At 56.0% G+C, this 12,294-nt stretch overlaps 1 protein-coding gene across 2 annotated transcripts in view; it reads right to left on the bottom strand.

Annotated features, from left to right (window-relative positions):
• GPR26 (G protein-coupled receptor 26) overlaps positions 1 to 6,842 on the bottom strand; it is a 103,610-nt gene extending 96,768 nt beyond the window's left edge. For both annotated transcript variants that reach the window (XM_043926317.1, XM_043926316.1), the window contains exon 1: positions 5,705 to 6,842. In XM_043926317.1, coding sequence (XP_043782252.1) covers positions 5,705 to 6,372 — 668 coding nt within the window. In that variant the 5' untranslated portion in view covers positions 6,373 to 6,842. The remainder of the gene's footprint in view (positions 1 to 5,704) is intronic.
• Between the last annotated feature and the right edge of the window lie 5,452 nt (positions 6,843 to 12,294).

Genomic DNA, 12,294 nt, shown 5'->3' with positions numbered 1-12,294 from the left:
TTTCAGACAAAGCAAGGCTTATCAATAGATGTCAGGCTGTGAACCCTTCCGTGGCCTGGAGTCCTTTCTGATTAATACTGAGTTAATACTAACACACAAGTAGCACCAGAGCCAGACCTCTGGGCTTAAATCTGTGCATGTTGCACTGACCTGTTGTGTGGCTTTAGGCAAGTTACACAGCACTTTGTGCACCAGCCTCTTCATTTCCAAAATGGGGACAATGCAAGTACCTGTGTGGCAGGATCCTATTGAGACTAACTAAGTAAACGCCCCAGAAGGAGCTAAGACAGGGCTCGACTCAGAGTCAGCACTCATTCTGTGTGGATCCTAAGGACTGTTCATCCCACACAGATCTGTGAAACAATGGCTATGGTCCAGCACTACCTTGAAGCCCCTAACTCCCTCCCACTGGAAAAATTCTCTTCCTACATTTACGAGAGAGAGCGCACTGGGACTAGACACTGTTGCCAGGTAAGGTCTGAGCTTGAGTCTGGGCTCCCAGGCAGTGCAGAGGGTGAGAGGCTCGAAGCTCTCTTGGCCAGGTTCATTGGCCCAGAGTGCAAGCACAGTGCCTCTGTGTGTGTGTGTGTGTGTGTGTGTGTGTGTGTGTGTGTGTGTGTGTGTGTGCGTGCATGTTGGGTGGGGGGGAGTTTGTCCCAAAGGCCGTGACAAGACACGGCGTTCCCTTGAGCCAAAAGGAGACGGGCTCTCCAGCATGGTAACATGTGGGGTCAAAGACATGTTCCCCAGGAGGCTTCAGGAACGGGGCAGAGGGATGGATAACCCTGGGGATATCTGAAAAGTCAGTACATGAGGTGACTGTAGCTAAAACATGTGGAGTGGGTCCTGACTGACCCCCAAAGGACAGCAGCTGGCCCAGGACTCAGAGAGACATCTGGATTTGCCTTCTGGCTTTTAGGAAAATGAAACAAAAGGCTAGGAAACAGGTGGGCTGATGGTGGAGAAAAGCCTCGAGTTTGGGGTCAGGACTGGTGTGAGCAATCCTGCCCTGAGACCTGAAAAGTGGGGGCCTGTCCTGGGCCCTGGATACTGAGGGGCCCAGGCCTCCCCAGGAAATGAAGAGTTTGGGGCTAAGGGGACGCCCACATGCTCCATCCTAGACCAAGCTCGGTGTGTGTGTGTTTGTGTGTGTGTGTGCTAAGTCACTTCAGTCATGCCCCACTCTTTGCAACTCTGTGGACAGTAACCCACCAGACTCCTCTGTCCATGGGATTCTCGAGGCAAGAGTACTGGAGTGGGTTGCCATACCCTCCTCCAGGGGATCTTCCCGACCCAGGGATCGAACCCCAGTCTCTTGTGTCTCCTGCATGGGCAAGCTGGTTCTTTACCACTAGCACCACCTGGGAAGCCCAGATCAAGCTCTAGGGACATGGGATTTTTTGCCCCAGTGCCCTGGTCCTGCTTCCAGAAGGTGTGCAGGCATCATCCTTGGGCTCGTCCTCCTAAGGGTGGACTGTGCCACCTCTGTGCTTGGCTGGAGACCAGAGACATGGCGTCTGTGACCAACACATGGACGCAAATCCTGCAGTGTCCACCTTGTACAACAGAGGCCCCTTTCTGTGCTGGGGGACCCAGGCTGGGAGGCGAGGCAGGCGGGCTGTGTGCACAAGGCCAGTTCTGCTCTCCCCGCCGCATCCAAGCAGCCTGAGAACCCTCAGTTTGAGCGCAGCCTTGCACAGCGTTATAAATGTGTACTTCTCAAGGCAGAAGGCTACAACATCTTTCATTTAACAGTTTGTAAGCCCCGAAGGATTGATGCTTTTGAACTGTGGTGTTGGAGAAGACTCTTGAGAGTCCCTTGGACTGCAAGGAGATCCAACCAGTCCATCCTAAAAGAAATCAGTCCTGAATATTCATTGGAAGGACTGATGCTGAAGCTCAGACTCCAATACTTTGGCCACCTGATGCAAAGAACCGACTCATTTGAAAAGACCCTAATGCTGGGAAAGACTGAAGGTAGGAGGAGAAGGGGACAATAGAGGATGAGATGGTTGGATGGCATCACCGACTCAATGGACATGAGTTTGAGTAAACTCTGGGAGTTGGTGATGGCCAGAGAGGCCTGGGGTGCTGCAGTCCGTGGGGTTGCCAAGAGTCTGACACGACTGAGCAACTGAACTGAACTGAACTGAAGATGAATTTAGAAATTCTCAATATTCATGTAGATGGTTTGTGAAACTCCATTTGCACTATCACCGCATAATCCATAAACCTTGAGGCAGACCTAGGTGTGAGATTTGGGTGGAGTCACAATCTAGGTCTGTTAGCCCTGGGGGTCGCAACCTCTTCATCTACAAGATCAACAGCACAGGGAGGGCCCTCCGTTCAGCTTTACACAGTTCTGACGCTCTCCGGCTCAGCTCTCACCCTGTAACCCCTGATCGCAAGAATGTGTGCTTCACCAAAGGTCCAGTCTGAAGTCATGAACCTGTGCTGGCGAGTGGCGCCCTCAGCTGGACGCAGAGAGCAGGGCTGCGGCATCAACACCAGGGGTCCCCATGCAGGGCCCCCGCCCCCCCCCCCCACCCCGCCCCGTCTGCGTCCCTGGGGGCACCAGAGACAAGATCTGACTATAGTCGGTTCCAAGTTGTGATCTGGGAGACCTGAACCCAGTAGACGGAGTGGTTAGAGACCAGGTGGGTAAAAACTATTAGTAATTTCCAATTCCTTCACGACTGCAGTAACCGAGAGACTGCTCCAGAAAGACAGGAGTAGAGGCGGTCTCTCGGGGTCCCTGATTCAACTTAGAGCAGAGAGTCCCTGACCTTGAGGTGGTGCTGAAGCAGAGGAATCCAGCCCATCATTCTCCCTGTCAAATGCTCCACAGGAAGAGCCGGCATCACTCAGGAGCTTCCTGACAAATGCCACCGTGGGCCTCAGGGAAACTCAAAATTAAGTCCCAGGAGGCCAGCAGAGTGGTGACTCTGAAGGGAATCTTCCAAAGTCACCTTGACCTGCCGCCCTGCACAAGCAAGCCTGACTTCTACTGATCGGGACTGGCCTCCCCCAGCTCCCAGCACCAACTGGCCCTGGAAGCTGCCTGAAGCCTTGGTGCCAGAGGTTAGGGGGGGGCTAGGGGCAGCCTCCTCCCCTGCTACCCCAGAGCTAGCTCTGCTGTTTCTCACTTGTGGGGAGGAAGAGTTTGGAGCCTCCAAGAAAGAAGCCTGTGGATCCACTGTCCGAGAGCTGGTGCCCTCCTGTGTGGCCACCGCCCATGCTCTCCCTCTGGGAGTGGACCCCATAGAAAAAGGCAGGCTGTGGTCACTGAAGGGACAGTGCTGTCGTGCCTGCCCACTCCTCGGTAACCTCAGGCCAGCCTCCGCCAGCAGGGCCTGTTGGAATCAGCAAAAGACTATCCCCCCAACCCCCGGAAAGCCCTTCCTCTCCCTACTGCAGGCTGCCCTTGCTCCTTGGCCCTGCAGGACCCCAGGGCTCTGGGAAGAGGGTTTCCCTGGGGCATCCTGGGGCTCAGAAGCAGTGAACATCACCCTGGAGGGGCCTGGAGGAGGGAAGAGAGGCCCAGAGGCCAGCAGAGCAGCTGCCTCTTCTCCTGACTCCCCTGGGAACTCTCTCTGTGGTGTCTGGTCTGGAGTCCATGAGACATCTGCAAGATTGGAGGCGACCCCGGTGGCGCAGTGGTAAAGAATCTGCCTGTTAATGCAGGAGACACAAGAGATGCAGGTTCGATCCCTGGATTGGGAAGATTCCCCTAGAGGAGGAAATAGTAACTCACTCCAGTATTCTTGCCTGGAAATTTTCATGGACAGAGGAGCCTGGCGGGCTACAGTCCATGGGGTCACAGAGTTGGACATGAAAGAGTAGCATCTTAAATGGGCTGAAAAGGAGCCACCGTCCTCCTGTTCTGGAAGTTGAAGGGAGAGAGGCGATGGGGTTTGTACTGGTCTAAATAAGAACTGATTCCTTTCCCAGCTGATTCCCTCCTCCGCTGTTAGGTTCTCGACAAGTGGGCTCACTCGTTCAAGTTCCGGGAGTTAAACACTGCCTACAGCTTCTAGAGCACTCCCCGTGAGTGTCCTAGGGAAGACGCACCTTCTCAAGTGAGGTCTCTCACCCCAGGGTGATGGGAAGGGGAACAGCGCTGCGATCCTTAAGTGACACTGACCCACGCATGGCCACGTGCCACGAGGCAGGGCGAGGCTTTGCGTCGGTGCACTGTGGTCTGTAACACATGCAGCTGACACACGAACACGCAAGCCTGTGTGTGAGAAGCTCACACGCTTTCATACATGGTTCACACGCCCTGGTGACTTTCACATGGACATGGTGTACATGATTCTGGGAGGAAGATTCTGCAACTAGAAGCTCTGGGCCGGCATGTAATCTGCAAGGACCATCCTGAGGGGAACGGTGAACACAGGCTTACATGCCCTTCTGTGTTCAGACAGAGTGAAGCTCAAGGTCTTTGTTTTTTGCCCATGCGCAGAATAACTCGGAACTGAACGAGCCTTTGGTCAGACTGACTCCCCTCACCTAGGAACTTGCTTCTCCCCGACCGGGGAGGCATTCACACCCTGGGGACCGAGCTCCCTCCCTGGCCTCTGGCCTCCCATGCACCGGTCCTCTCTGCCTGCCTCACTCTTCATGCCATCTTGACACCAAACCCCCCTTCGAGGGTCCGGAGCATCAGGACGTAAAATAGCAGAGTCTACAGAACAGGGACCCAGCAGCGGCTCCCCTCCTCACTCCCCTCTCCTCCTAAGGAAAGCCAAGGTGCTCTCCGGACAGCTCAGCTAAGAGTCTTTCCGCCTTCTGTCCCTGAGAGGCTCGGGGGTGGGGGGATGATAGGACTTGCTGGGGTCGGGGAGGGGGAGGCACCCTAACCCGCACTGCCCAGCCCTACCGAGCTGCCTTCCTGAAAAACAGCAGCCACGGGAGGATGGAGGTGGGTGGGCAGGTTTCACCATGGGAGTCTCAGGATGATACCCTCCCTCTGCAGGGACTCCAAGTCCAAGAGACACCAGAGAGCGCTGTCTGGGAGGGGCAGGAGGACCAACCCCCCACCCCCACCCCCAGAGCCCTCAGAGGCTCCTTTAAGGACCACAGAGGAAGGGGCCGCCCAGGACTCTCTCTCTTCCTCTCTCTCTCGCTCGCTCGCTCGCGGGCACACACACACACACACACACACACACACACACACACACACACACGAGCAGGAGACAGAGGCAGTGCCAGGCACCGGAGAAAGGAAAGAGCCAGCAGAGCGGCACGCTGCTGTCTGAAGAGCTCTTAGCAGCACCCCAAGCATCCCAGCCAGGCTCTCAGGGCCTGATGAGAGCCGTGCAAAGGCCTTCAGCAGTGAACAGAGATCACTGCCTTCCCATATGCTGCTACTTAAAGTGAACACTACACACGTAAAATAAGAAGTCCAGCAAAGTTCCGATTCTCTGTGGTTTCCATCCCGATGAGTCATGGAACGTACGCATTCATATCTCACCCACCTTTTGGGTGGTCCTGCTTGGTTGATGCTCTAAGCATCTGTCTTGAGACCCACAACGTGGCCCCTTTCCCCCACCTCAGTTTTCCAAAGAGGACACAGAGGCTAGGTGTTACAGGGGCTTGCCCAAAGCTGCACGATGGAGCACTGGGGGAGTCAAGGACCCTGTTTCCGCGACAAAGACCCCCCCCCCCGCTCCTCCACCGAGTCCCCTGCGCGCGTCCTCACCTGGGGTGGATGTCCACCAGCAGCACCAGCGTCTGCATGGTGATCACGTCGATGCGCTTGCAGTGGAAGCGGGCCACCCTGAGCACCTTGCAGTAAGTGCAGCAGAGCACGACGAAGGAGAGCAGGAAGCTCAGCGCGTGGAAGGCGCCCGTGAAGACGGCGAAGCGCAGGCGCTCGTCGGGCCGCCGGCTGCAGAGCGTGCAGGACGCGTAGAGCTGGTGGAAGCCGAGCCAGGACAGGGCGAGCGCGGCGGCCGGGAAGGTGAGCGCGTGCAGCCACGTGTAGGCCACCATGAGCGCGGCGTCGCGGAGGCGCATCTTGGCGCGGTAGCTCAGCGGAAAGACCACGGCCACCCAGCGGTCGATGCTGAGCGCGGCCATGCTGAGCATGGAGTTGGCGGCCAGGAAGGTGTCGAGGAAGGCGGCCAGGCGGCACAGGCGGTCCCCGGCCGGCGGCCGCTGGGCCACGACGCCGGCCAGCGTGAGCGGCATGTTGACCACGGTGCACAGCAGGTTGCCGCACGTGAGGTTCAGGGTGAAGAGCGCCGGCGCCTGGCGGCGGATGTCGGCGCTATGCAGCAGGCAGAGTAGCACCAGCGCGTTGGACAGCAGCGAGACGCCCATCGTGCCCACCAGCAGCCCCGCCAGGCCCGCGTCCCACGAGTTCATGGTGCGCGCCCGCCGCCGGCGTTCAGGGCCCGCCGCCCCGCGCCGCCATGGCGCAGCCCGCCGCCGGCTCAGCCCCTCGGCGGCCGCGCCGCCCCGCGCCCCCCGGTCCCCGCCGCCATGGCTCCCCCTCCCCGCCCCCCGGAGAGGGCGCGCGGCCACCCCGGAGCCCGGCGCCACCTCCCGGGCAAGCGCCCGTGCGCCGCCGAACCCGGAGCTTTGCGCGCCCTCGGATCCCGGATTGCGGGCGCCGGCGGCCGCCTCTCACCCCATCCCTCCGCGCTCCGTCTCGGTCTCCGCGGCCCCTCCTGCAACCTTGCTTTCTCTGCCTCCCGTCTCTCTGCTGCTTCCTCTCCTCGCTCTTCCTCTCTGCCTTCCTCTCCACTTACTCTCTCTCCCCTCTGCTGTGCTTTCTTTCTCACCCACTGCTGTTCTCTCCGTCTGTCTCCCGCACCCCTCACCAGTTTTCTCCTCCCCTCTTGTTCTTCCCTCTCCTCTCGTCTGGCTCACTCCAGAATCTGGCTGCTTCTATCACAGAAATTCCCCGCTGAGGCGCGCGAGCGCGCGCGCACACACACACACACACACACACTCAGAAAAGAACCAGCCCTGAAGGCTCCGGTGCGGGGTGATTGGCTCTTGGTAGCTTCCTGTCTCCCACCCCCACTCCCCAATCCTCCCCGAATGTGTGTCAAAGACAGGCTGAGTCAAGGAAGTCTGCCCGAGAAAAGGGAGGGATGCCTGGGCACCTTTATGCCGCAGGGCTACCCGTCCGAGCCCTAGCGTCAGCCTGGCCAGACGGGGACGGGGAGGTCCTGCCCCACCTGTCCCTCGGAGCTTCGCGGCGGCGCTGAAGTTTCTCCCTCTCTGGGCTGAGTCTGGGGAGCTCAGGTGGGCTCCCTTTGCCAAAAAGGAAACAAACACACCTCTCTCCAACCTCTGTGATCAAGGCCCCGGCCCCGGATGTCTCCCAGGGCCTCCCCAGCCTGTCCCCAGGGCAGCTGCTACCCTCCTGGGGGCGCTTGGTTCATGGGGCTGTCTTCCCGCCGCCCTTCAGCCTGGGCTTCAGCTGCATCCTCAAGCCTGCGGGGGTGATGCTGAGACATCCCCTAGACCAGAGAGGCCTTTATCTGATGACCCTGAGCGCTCACAGGTGGATGGATGGCTCTGCCTGTCCGAGGCTAGTCTCAGCAGAGCCCTGGGGTGGCTGATACTCAGCACTCCCAGCCCAGGCTCCCCTGTGGCCGTCTGCCAGCCCACACACCATGTGTTTTGGGTCTCGTGGGGCAGCTGTTTCCAGGCTGTGAGGGACCTGAACGACACACCCTGCAGGAACTCTTTAGAAAAAGGGCAGGAGGGTGGCTGGTGTGGCTTGGTGGAGACCCCGAGAACTCTGAGCAGGCAGGCTCCCAGCTCCTCCCCGGGAAAGCGTGCATGAACTGTGCCCCTTCTGTCTTTCTGTCAGGACCCCAGGAGGAGGGCTTCTCGGGTGATCCAGTGGCTAAGAATCTGCCTGCCAATGCAGGAGACGCGGGTTCAAACCCTGCTCCCGGAAGATCTCACATGTCAAGGGGCAGCTGGGCTGGTGTACTGTAACTACAGAAGCTGCACTCGAGAGCTCTCAGGCTGCAAGAAGAGAGGCCACCACAGGGGGAGGCCGGTGCCCTGCCACTGGAGAAGGGCCCCCACTCGGCACAGCTAGAGAAAGCCCACGTGCAGCAACGAAGATCCAGTGCAGGCAAAAATAAATCAATAGATCTTAAAAAAAAGATCCCCGGGGGAGGGCGTGTGGATCAGGACCCCCCTCTTACCCTGTGACTGAACCTTTACCAACACACCACTGATGTCACAGGATCCTGGCAAGTTACTGGACCTCAAGGAGCCTCATTGTCCTTCTTCACCTCTCAGGGTTCTGGTAAGAAATAACAAGACGCTGTGTGCGCAGCGCTTTGCCCACCAGAGGAGGAAATGAACCGGAAGCCAGCCATCTCCTCATCGCTTGGCCCATCAGGTGGCCTGCTGACTTCAGGGTTGGCTATGTCTTCATTAGATACTTGGCATCAGAGTGAGATATTCACCTGCATATCTCCCCTGCTCCCAAAGACGTTGTTCCCACAAGGAGCCCCTAACAAGAGACAGGTGACCAGGTACTGTTTGTGGAATAAATGCGTGAGCTAAATACATTGCTATGAGCACCGTTGGATCTACTCTCCTTGTACTTCGGGGTTTATCAGAATCACCTGAGAAACTTGGGGTGCTGGTTAAGAGTTAGATTCCTGGGTCACACTTCTGAGGTCGGTCTGGAAATCTGCATTTAGTGAGTTGTTTAGATGATTCTGATGAGGGTGGTTCATGACCATGCCCTGAGGAGCTAACTCCAAGAGAAGTGGTCAGGTCGTGGGGGATGGGGCGGGGGGTCTGGAGGCCAGCTCATCACGTGGTATATCCTCCAGCAGTGGCCTGATGCTCTGGCCTGGAGGTTCCTGCTGGAGGGTCACCAGCGTGTGTAGGAAGTGCAGAGTGAAGTGTTAACTAATCTCTTACGGCACAGTGGAGTTTATAAGACACGTCCAAACATTATTGCACTCCATTTCATCCCTGCTACAATGACAAGAAAAAATCCACATTTTTGAGATGAGGCTACTGAGACTCAGAAAGATTAAGTGGCAGAACTGGTCAGGGATGAAGCCAGCATCTCTAACTCCATAGATTGCCCCCCTTCTGCATACTCCAGAGGTCCTCAGTCACTTTCTTAAGTGGGTGTCCTTGGTCTGGAACTTGAAAGTATCTCAACTTTGCAACATCAAAATGATCTTGGTGATCAGGTAACCAGGCACAACAGCCATAAACCAAAGAACTCACACACACACACACACACACATCATTTTGAAAATCATTTGCTTTCTGAATTTTAAAGGCAAAGGTTAAGATGGCAGAAAGATGCTCAGAACATTTTAACTCAGTTTCCTAAAGAAAAGAAGCTCATTTTCTTCTGATTGTGAACAATATTTCCTTCTCCCAGGGTGGGGCCAGATGGGGGGCTGCTGTGGGAGGGCTGGTCTCCTTAAGGACCAGGTCCTCAGCCCCCAGGCTGGGCTTCACTGAACACACATCTGACAGCTCCAGACCAGCAATGAGGTCACACTCACCAAGGAAGCAAGATGCCTGTCTGTGTTCAGGCTTTGATACGGGGTTTCTATCGTTCCTCAGGAATGGGGGCCCACCTGGCCAGGAGATGAATCTTCAGGGCCTGGAGTATGCCTGCCAGGGGGCTACACTGTGGCCAGATCTGCATGTCATGCTTCTCTGAGCTGGAGAGAAGTGATGGGGTATTCATGACAGTGTTAACATGAGTCATTAAGTGCTGTCGCTGGGCCCCGAGGGAGGGCTCAGCAGGGCTGAGTCTCACCCGCTTTGATGGTTTAGTATAGTTCCACATGGAGGCAGCTGCACAGACACGTCATTGGGAATCCTTGCCTCAACACTTCAGCACAGATACCATGATCCCAACTTGACAAGGTGAAGGAGCTGAGACCCAGAAATGGCCTTAATTTGCTCAAGGTCATGCCAAGTTGGCATCAAAACCCGTTCCTTTCTCCAGGGGATCTTCCAGACCCAGGGATGGACCCTGGGTCTCCTGCCTTGCAGGTGGATTCTTTACCATCTGGGCCACCAGGGAAGCCCCATAAATAAGGCAGTATAAGCTAATTAAGAAGGTAGAGTCATCATGTGAATTGGAATCCACATCTATGGGACATTAAAACATGTTCTCCCCACTGTATTTATCACACACATGTGCTTGAACACAGACATGCATGACTCATAAACTACCAATGAGATGTTAGCGACTGAAGTGGTCCTCTCCATGGCTATCTTTAGACAGATAGGAAAGGTTTATACAAACTGTCACTGAAATGTCACCAATGCCCCAAGAGAGGTCTCAGTGAAGTAGCCACAGAGAACACATCCCTTTGGGGGATGAAGGATTCTGGATTTCTGCAAGTGGAGGGGAAGCCTGGAAACCTGTGTTCTTGGGGAGGGAGGTGTCTGAATGTGAGCCCAGAGGCTGAAGCCTGGTGTGTATTTGTAGCTCTGGAGCAAAGGTAGGCCTGTAGAAAGGCCGAAAAGGCAGGTAGTGAATCCTAGAGGGCAGCCCAATGCCAGGCTGAAGGACAGAAATGTCAGTTCCTTTCAGATGACAGCTTCCAGGCCCTGAAACCTCTAACTGCTTTAGGGACACATCCTTGAGTCTCCCAGCGGGTCTGCGTTTTCTAAGCACTTACACACCCGCTGTCTCATGTGACCCTATAGAACCCCGGGAGGTCAAGGAGTGACCCAGAGATGCTCTCTTTGCTCAGGGCCATGACTCACTGTCCAGTGCTCTCTCTGTGCTGCCAGCTGCTGCCCACTCCCAGACTGGTGGTTCTTTCCCAGGTAGGTTGTTTTTGCACACCTCCGGGTCCAGCCCTCCAGCTGGGCAAGCAGAATCAATTGAGCAAAATCTTTCCAAGGGGATCATCCAGCCTCTGGCTCTCTTGCTGGTTATCAGAGGAGCTGGCTTTCTGGGCAGGGCCTTTGTCACTCCTAAGCTTGTTCCAGCCCCCACAGACCTGGCATAGTGGGAAATGGGCCCAGGGAAGGGAGGAAGAAATCAGCTACCTGGCAGTCTCTCCTGGCGATCTCCTGGGAGGAGCGGAGCCACCTCTGCCTGAGGGGACACAGGATCTGTGGAACGCTTGTCACCTGTCAGAGGCTAGTTGTCATCCAGACCCTCTGCCTACCTAATCTCATTTAAGTTCCACCGCTGCCCTGTATGAGAGACTGCAGTTATCCCTGCCATACAGATTAGGAAATTGAGGTTGAAAAGGTTAAGTGATTGCCTAGGGTGTCAGAACTATGGAGGGGTTCCCGTCTGACTCAGTGTCTATGTATATAATCACCGCGACTCTGTTCTAATGCACAGATTGAATGCCCCTGCTTCCACCTCTCCTGGTGATGCCCAATCAGCCATCACTCCCACGCCCCCCACCTCTACCTCCCTTTCTAAATGGGATTCTTGGGCTGCATGCCACCTGGGGGGTGTGTAGGAAATCAGTGAGTGATAATGGATATGTGTAACCATGTCTGAGAGTCCCCTGTGGGCCAAGCCTTACCATTCATAGGAGAGGGACTGCCATCCCACTTACAGATGGGGTAACAGGGTCTTCCAGCTAAGTAGCTTGCCTAAGATCTCATGGCCTGTGGCATTGGAATGCCAATTCCCTCCCCACCTTACCTAGCTCAGGGCTCCACCACCTATACCAACAGCTGCCCCCACAGCTGGGAAAACAGAAGGAGTTGCAGTCTGGCTAGAGTCTGCCTAGCCCAGATATGGGGCCTTTTCTCCCCACTGAACTTACCATTGCCCACACAGCCAGCCAGGGAGGCTTGCACTTTGCCTTGAAAATCCATTAAACCTGCCCATGGTGGCAGCCGCTCCTTTATTTGCAACCTGCATGGTCTCCAGGAGGACAAAAGTGTGTGATTGATCTTCCTGAGTGTTAGGCTGTGAGTCATTGAACCAGTCCATGAACAATGGCTTCTCGGAGTTAGGACTGACTTCTAAGGCTGTCTAGCCTCTGTTCATTTCCTGTCTCTGAGCTGCAGTGGAGCAGTGGACCTTGTCGTGTATCCCCAGGAATAGAATGTTCAGAAAGAGCTATTTCTCCAAGCTTCTTGTCCCACTCCTGTCTCTACTTGATTGCAACCACTGCCTGGAACCAGGGGACCTAAGCAGTTGGAAGCCAGGAGGCTCCTGCCAAGGACTGAGTTCCAGAAAGTTCAGTACTGAGACAGTGGACAGCTCCTCTCTTCCCAATCCCTCTCCTGTCCTCTGATCACTTTCAAGGAAATATTGGCTGTGGAGCCCAGCGCTGACCTCCGGGT

Source organism: Cervus elaphus, chromosome 15 (genome assembly GCF_910594005.1).
Source record: "Cervus elaphus chromosome 15, mCerEla1.1, whole genome shotgun sequence".
NCBI classification, from domain to species: Eukaryota; Metazoa; Chordata; class Mammalia; order Artiodactyla; family Cervidae; genus Cervus; species Cervus elaphus.
The sequence above is the reverse complement of the archived record's forward strand: the minus strand, read 5'-3'. Positions and strand labels throughout refer to the sequence as shown.